Source organism: Carlito syrichta, unplaced genomic scaffold (genome assembly GCF_000164805.1).
Source record: "Carlito syrichta isolate Samal-C Ts95f unplaced genomic scaffold, Tarsius_syrichta-2.0.1 Scaffold305753, whole genome shotgun sequence".
NCBI classification, from domain to species: domain Eukaryota; kingdom Metazoa; phylum Chordata; class Mammalia; order Primates; family Tarsiidae; genus Carlito; species Carlito syrichta.
The window spans coordinates 1416637-1425131 of NW_007249849.1; the positions used below are offsets into that span (position 1 = coordinate 1416637).

General features: G+C 36.8%; 1 protein-coding gene across 4 annotated transcripts in view; it reads right to left on the bottom strand.

Annotated features, from left to right (window-relative positions):
• Positions 1 to 1156: 1156 nt before the first annotated feature.
• Positions 1157 to 8495, bottom strand: part of LIG4 (DNA ligase 4) — a 10748-nt gene continuing 3409 nt past the window's right edge. For 2 of the 4 annotated variants that reach the window (XM_008062564.2, XM_021714745.1), the window contains exon 2: positions 1281 to 4982. In XM_008062564.2, coding sequence (XP_008060755.1) covers positions 2219 to 4954 — 2736 coding nt within the window. In that variant the 5' untranslated portion in view covers positions 4955 to 4982 and the 3' untranslated portion in view covers positions 1281 to 2218. Of the gene's footprint in view, positions 4983 to 8462; positions 8490 to 8495 lie in introns of those variants that run through there. The other 2 variants (XM_008062565.1, XM_021714746.1) reach the window with 2 other exon arrangements.

Below are 8495 nucleotides of genomic sequence, written 5' to 3' on the forward strand. Positions count from 1 at the left end.
GTGAGGAGGAAATATGGAAAGAAACCATAAATCCGTGTGAGAAGTCAAGAATTCTATTATATAAAAGTACAGATGAAATTATGTGATCTAAAATTATTTCAAAATAATCTGGACAGAAGTACATATGAAATAATATTGATCATTGATAATAGTTGCAATTGGATATATATACACACACACACACACACACACACACATATATATGCAGGCTTATTATACAATTCTTTTACATGTTTTAACTTTTTAATAAGAAAATGCTAAAAAGAATAGTTACAGACATTAAGCGTGAGAGGCCCATCACACTTCATGTGAAGACACCATATAACTAGCAGTGGTCCAGCAAAGAAATCGGGGCTAAAGAAATGTGGGAGTTTTATGGTGAATTTGAAGCCATGAGACAGGATAAGAATACCTATGGCGTGACTAAAAAGAGAAAATAGGTCCAGCACGGAGCAACTGAACACCCCAACATTTAAAGGTGAAGAAGAATCAAGAAAATTCTATTTGCCAGGATTTTTCCATTCATATCAAAAGTCACTGATAACTATGTAGCTTTAAACCAGCACTTTCACTTCTAGGCAAGTGTCTTAGGAAACTAATAGGACCACTTTACGCAGACTATGTAAAAGATTTGTCACAATGATTCAGAAAAAAAAAAAAAAGAGGCAGTGGTGGCATGGTGAAACAGCCCCAAATTTGGACAATAATGGGCTAGCTGGATACATTACAGGGCATTCAATGGAGTGCTGTGCAGCAACAAAAAAGGTTGTAGGCATATTTTTTGACCTGTAAAGATATTCACAATTAAGTGAAAAAAGTTGACTGAATGAGGCATTATAGTTTGTTTTATGCATTAATGCTACACTAAATATTTTGTACTATTCTAAACACTGATTACCTAAAATAGTAAATGTTATTTTCTTTTGTGTTAAGACTATGAACTTTCCTACCACTACATTTGCCTGTATTTTGTAATGTTTCTCAATAGACAGAAAACCATACAAGTTTAAACTTTTTAGTAAAGCTCATTCAGGAATATGAAACAAATAGGACGAAAGGGAACCTGATTCAATCAAGTCAAAATTGTATTGACACAATAAAATCTGACTGAAACTATTATAAATTGTTTTAAAATAAAGTAATAGAACACACATTATTTTAATTGCATATTAAATATTTTTTATTAAAGTTAACAAATAGAACAAAGTCACATACATCTGATCCACTGCTTAGATAAAATTTCCAATTACTTTCAAAAATTACTACACACGGTACCTCACATACCAAATTCCATACACCACAATCCAGTCATGAGATAGGCTGTATCCCAAAATTTGGTATAATAAATCCAGATATAATATACATTATACACATTGACTTTAAATAATCTAAATATAAAGGCCATTTTAAAAAGTCAAAGCAATTTATTTCCCTCTAATGAAAGTTACAATACATATGACATACCAGCACCCAATCAATGGATAATATCAAAGAAGACTTTTTGTTAATACTACTTATACTGGCATGCAAATTCACACAAAAATACTTTCTTTAAAAAATGCTATATTCCAGATAAAAAATTAAATGTGGGCTACTTTTAAAATTGCTAGGTTTATTTTTAATCAAACCAATTCAATCTAAAATTTTTAGACTATTAAATCTCATTCAATCTCCCCAAATTTAGCTAAAAACATCACTGACAAAGTTTTTTTAATGCATTTGTCCTTAGCCTTAAAAAAATTTCTTTTTACATTTCATATTTAAAAGAAACATTTTAGCCTTCAAGTAAAAGGACGTACTTTTTACAAAATCAGTTGGAACAAGTCTACCCTTTTTTCTTTCAATGCTTTTATTAGATGAAAAAATACTGTTTTTTTAATTTGACTTCAGAAAATACTGTCTAGATGATCAATACTGTAAAAGCTTCTAAATGTACTTTATTAGAATCTCAGTCAAAATTCTAGATTTCTGTATTGTTTTATGCAAACACTTCTTTAAATTTTAATTATTTCATCTTGGTTATAAAAATCATTAAAATACTACATTACTCAGATAAGGTTACCTTTAGGCCATTCTGTTTTTAATTTTAAAAGTTAAAATTGTTTTCTTATATCTAATAATACTTTTTAAGCACATATTTTAAGAGAAAAATAAAATGTAGCTTAATATTTTATCATTACCATTTGTTGCAGTGAGTCTGTCGGATCAGAGGCGAGTTTTAAATCAGATATTGGTTTTCCTCCTGTAATTCACACTTGTCTATTGAATCAATTACCCAACCTTCTGTGAGGATTTTAAACTTTCTCTTAAAAGTCCTTCTAAAAGCTTTAAAATCTGCAATGCGACTATGATCCTCCCCGATGATTACATGAGATACTCCTTCAGCCAAACAAGACACTACTTTTGCACCATGAAATCGAAGCTCCAAGGCATGCATAGCTAATCTTGTTCCCTCAATTTTGGTACTCAAGTCATTAATAACAGTATACAGGTCCACATAAATGGTGTGGCATCGAAACACACTGAGAGGAGAGTGATCCCAGGAATACCGATATTCTAAATCGGCAATCACAGAAGCCATTTCCTCAGGAACCTGTTCATTAGAATTTTTAATGCCAGAGAATACTTCCTTCAGTTGGTTCAAATCCGTATCAACAAAATAACTATCACCGTAGCAATCATATTCACGGGCAAAATGCTCTTTTGTTGATGGACACATATGAATCATAAAGCGAGGCTGCCACGGCACACAGCTTTTGGTCTTAAAACACTCTAAAAGCCAGATGGGCTTGACAACATCATGCTTGCCTGAAGCAATTATGTTTCTCACTCGAATGTTCTCAGACCCTGCAATTACACAGTATGTGTCTGGGCCTGGATTCTGGACTATACAGCCACCCAGTTCTGCAATTCTGCTCTCCAGGTCAGGCTTCGAATGGCTGTTTGTTCCACTCATCACACAAAACTCCACGTCTTCAAATACATTGGAAACTTTGCTTACATTAGTAAGGTTGGGTGCTTTTAAGTGTTCAATGATTCCAATAACCCTTTTCACCTTGGGGGCAGCTCTTCGCCTTTTTCCTTGTGGCTGCTCGTCGTCGCCCAAGTAGAGGTGCTTGGACACAAGCTTTCCAGATGCTTTTCCCCGAAGTTGCTCTAAGTCATCCAGAGTCATGCACTCATGCCACTCTTTGTCATCTCTTATCTTTTCAATTCGTGGAAAACGCAGTGTGCAGCCAGTTTTATACATATCACTGGGGACAATCTCTGCTGCCTTAACCTGAACAATGACAGAATTACAGGGTTCGATGTACACTTCTGGCTTCTCTGTTCCACATAAAATGCTACTCGGTGGAGCTCTTTTATGAAAAGCCTTCCAATGTTTGGCCAATTTCAAACCCAGGTCATACAGTTCTTTCATGGTGTAACCAGAGCCCACACGAGTGAGAGTATGAAACACAGATGGCTTTTCACCAGGAGGGGGCTTCTCTGCTACTGCACACAAAAAATGAGACATCATCCCACCCCGTGAACCTTTACCCCAGTAACCTCCAACAATTAAGATGTCCAATTCATCCATCAGTCCGTTGACATACTCTGGTTTAATTTTTAACCATCCTTCACCTCTTTTGTCTGGTTTGTAAATGGACAGAGGATGTTTCACCATGATTCCCTCTTCTCTTTTATCGATTGCTTCATTCAGTGCATCAATTACTTCGTTCTTAGTATGACCTAGTTTTTTCTGCACCATTTCTATTCTACCTGGTATGGGCATAAAAGTACTACTAAGAATCTCATACCTCTTTTTCAGGGTCTCATGTCCTAGTTTTTTATTATTAACCATCAATACATCAAAAACACAGTAACAGGTTTGAAGATCAGAATCTTCCACCATTCTCTTAATATCAAACTTATTCCCCTTTTGCATAAACGTTTGTGTATCTGGGTTGTAGGCCATCATCTCACCGTCAAGGATACAGCTTTGTATATCTATGTTGAATGTGTTATGAATGAATGGGGTAAGAGAGCCTTCGTCTGGAAAAGCACCAAACTGATCAGTATAGTTATATCCATTTCGGGAGAAGTATTTATACACATCCCCATCTTTGTGCATTTGCATGCGCTCGCCATCGAGCTTAGTTTCTATGTAGAAACTCTGGTGTTTCATATCCTTCTCAATGCGCTCAATATCTGCAATAGCAGCTAGCATTGGCTTAAAGGCAGAAAATAAAGTGATGGAAATATCACTGAGTCCTACAGAAGGATCATGCAATTGTCTACACACTTTTTCCAGATCGGTGGTAACATTATGCAACTCAGTAGCATCACTATGAAAAACAGAAAAGATAGTTTGCTGACTAACACCAAGTTTTAAATCCTTTACAATCATTCGTATAAGCCACTTTTGTTCAAGTGCGGAACTCTGAGTTATAAGTTGAAGAAGGCTCTTCTTTACTTGGTCTTTTCTTTTAGCAGAATTACTGCTAGCAACTGAATCTAGAAGGTCATTTACTTGCTGTATGGTTAAGCTTCCTTTCTGCAAACATCTTGGCTTCAACACAAAGTATGCGATGATCGCAAAATCTCCAGCATCCCCACGAGCTCCAGTGGGTGTCCTATAATTTAAAAGTTTAAGAGCATCTTTTCCTTCTTTAGGTAAATTAAGCAATTCGATATAAAGCTTAGCAAGCATAGTTTCTTTGATGCCATAGGCCATTCTCTCTCTTTCTAGCTGAGGAAGAATTAGTCTCATTGCTGGATAAAAAGAGTCTGTGACATCTTTTTGGTTCTTATGAAGGGCATCATGGAATCGTCTCCAAGAATCTAAAAATTCTCTGAAGTATCTGATTTTTTCTGCACGTCCTTTACCTTTTTGTATTCGTTCTAAAGTTGAACATAAATCTGCAAAAGGAACATGAGATGCAACAGTTTCTGGAGTCTGTGAGGCAGCCATAGAAGCAATGGTGAGTCCTCTGGTTTAACTAACAAAGCAAAAAGAGAATAACTTTAAGTAAAAGATAAAATTCAACTAGATATTTAAAGACCTTACAGAGATTATTTGGATCATATTACATGTCTATTAATATATGCTAAGTAAAAACAGACCAATACCATAAAAGATGTATTTTTCTAGCCTCTGCATTTCCTATTTTACTTCAACCCTAATCAGAATTTTCTCTCAAAAAGTAATATCAGGCCCATTTCCTATAATACTAAAAAAAAAAATTTTAATTATTTTTCTCCTTAAATTTCAATTCTTATTGAATTAATTATGCTATCACTTAATTATTTAGCATGTAACACAAAAGAGTATTGCTAATAATTATTACAGAAAAACAAGTCAGGCTCAATCTACTTCACTTCTGAGCTTCTGAAATAAGGTCTTTTTCTCTCTGATAGACTACCCACCACAGAGCACCAGAAACAAACTTCTTAAACAGATGTTTTTAACAAATCACTTGTTCACTGAATTGAAACTTGACTTCCTCCAAAGTCTGATATCCTAATCATAGAGTGTTACCATGACCCAAACAAAACAAAACAGGTATCCTCTTCTTCCAGTCAAACAAAGTTTATATTTATGTTTACCTTTACCTCTTCAATGCTAGCTATGCCACATCATACCATCATTCAAACCCAACTCCAAATGCACTCCCCATAAAATTCTCACTCTACCCACCTGTTTTAAAAATATATTGGTATACTTCTTTGTATTCATATTCCCTTGCCAGTCACTCCCCAAGTGTTCAGTGACTGCATATGAACTTGGCACTGTGCTATGGACAAAAACAGTATGTTTCTGTTTTAAAATAACATATATTATGTAAAGAAAAAGGGATGTAATGAAAATGAATTATAATAAAATGCTAAGTGCTCTAAAGCACCTTCTAAAGTTAGAGAAGAAATAATGGGCACCTTGCTCATCTAGGATCTAGAATATTGACTAAAATGTTTACCACAATTGTGAAATCTCTTTAAAGTTTTAAATATTCATTCAAGTTCCATTGGAATATCTATCAGAGTAATTTTAATATGGTTTAAACTATGTAACATTAAAATAAAGTAAGTTTTCCAAAAAGACTTCTGGTAAAACACATGCTTCAGGAATAGAAACCATGTTTTATCTTGTGGTTTCAGACTCCTGCTGGAACACCACCATGTAGCCCAAGCAGTAGAGTCACAGAAGCTTCACCGGCAGTGGAGAGGTCTACTACAGAACAGAGACCATGAGATGCCCTACCTCAGCAAACTCAAGACACACACACACACATGGCTACATGACTTAGTTTCCGGTAAAATAAATCAAATGGCCAATTACGATACCACATTTACTAAATTGTTAGTCCCCAGAGGCCAGAAATTGTGTTGTGATTTGTTCCACTAGTGGCTGACATGTAGTAGGTGTGCTTGCTGAATGAATTACAGAACAATTACTGAACAACTAGATTTGGCTCCTGGAAAAGAACACTAGGGAAAGTCAGGGGCTATTATACACACACACACACACACACACTCTCTTTCTCTCTCTCTCTGTCTCTCACTCACATAGTGGGTGGGATCCAGGTTGGTTAAAAACATGTGGCAGCTGACTATACTGAAACTGGTTCAAAACAGCGATTTAGTGACCTACAGATTAAAAAAAAAAAGATATGCATTTCTCAGTCTAATATCTGACAAAGAAAACTCAGCTTCTGCTGGTTGGGTTAGATCAAGGGACTAAACCTAGAAGAGACACTTTCCTGAGACATTTTTCTTTGAATATAGTAACTGTTTCCTCTTCCTGTACCAAATTTGCATAACTGACTGCACCACCTGGTTATGTATGTTTACTGTCCTACCTCTCCTGGTTATGTATGTTTACTGCTCCCTTAAGCGGGTACACTATAGGACATAATGCTGTATTTAAAACTTACATACAATCTATGTAAAATGAAGTAGGTTACGAAACATTTCTTTGAATGTTCATGTATTGGTATATAGTTTCTACAGGCCTATCTGTAAATCTATATTGTCTCAGTTTCCCTCAACAAATTCCAGGCAAAGACTCAAATTACTTTACAGTGATAAAATTTAGGAAATAGTGTGGTTATATAGGTATCCCAGCATAGCTAAATAGATAAGAAGGATACCAGAATTTCTATCAAATAAATAGATGTAAAATTTTTGCTCATTACAATTGCATAAAAAGTCAAAGATTACGGCTTCCATTGCTTTTTATATGCTGTCTAATTTTATTCTTTGGATTCGGAGGATTTTATCCAATGCTTTTCAAATTGCACTAACACACACACACACACACACACACACACAAAGGTTTTTGATTAGTGCTCAGGTTCTGGAATCAAATCATTTGAGTTCAAATGTGGACTCTAACATTTAATAGCTGTGTGATACTGAACAATTTCTTAACTTACTCTAAGCTTCTGTTTCCTTAAATATAAAATCGAGTTAAAAACTATGTAGCGATTAGGATGATGATGATACCAGATACTCTACAAAACATGCTTAACACAGTAGTAAGTCCTTGATCATTTTAATGCTATAATTTTAGAACTATCATCCAAACAACATTTAAAATACAAATATTGCAAAAGCCTAAGCAGATAAGAAGGGAGAAAGGAGGAAGTATGCTGTACTCTTCACAGTGATAAGCAAAGCTTTCAAGAGAACGAATGCAAGCAATCAGTGCACAATAATCATCCATTCAGCTGCTGCCTATAAGTATTGTCCTGAAGTGACACAACAAGACAAACCAGTAGGTCTTACTCAGTGAATGTGGAGGACGGTTAAGAGCCATTTTCTTGCAGAAGGAAAGAGAAAGTGCCTAGAACAATTGAAGTTTCCTTCAAGCAACCCTAAACAATATGTGCACCCCTAGGAGACAGGGGTTAACCCTTGCCTGTCTTCCACAGTACTTAGTGACAATTCGGGAGACTCAGCGGGAAGAAATCAGCGCTACAAAAGGCCAGAAAGGGCCGGGCGCGGTGGCTCACGCCTATAATCCCAGCACTTTGGGAGGCCAAGGTGGGAGGACTGCCTGAGCCCACCGGTTCGAGACTAGCCTGGCCAACTTGGCGAGCCCACATCCCTACAATAAATCAAAAAACGTAGCCGGGCACAGTGGCACAGGCCTGTAGTTTCCAGCTACTTGGAGGGCTGAAGTGGAAGAATCGCCGGAGCCCAGTAGGTTGAGGCTGCGGTGGCCGTGAGCGTGCCACTGCCCTCCAGCCTGGGCCACAGAGTGAGACTCCAACTCTAAATAAATAAAATAAAATAAATAAAAGGTCAGAAAGGCTCTGGGATTCCCAAAGTGAATGAGAGACAAAATGTAAGAAGAGAACGACGCAAAGCGATGCCCTCCCAGCCTGCAGTCGCCCCCGCTCCAAATCCCTCTGTCCGCTCCGGGAAAATCCCGAGGGGTCTGCAGCCTCCCCCGGCCCCCACCGATTCCCAGGGAGTACCTGGCCTCGGGTCACCCCGCTCCCTCTCCGAGC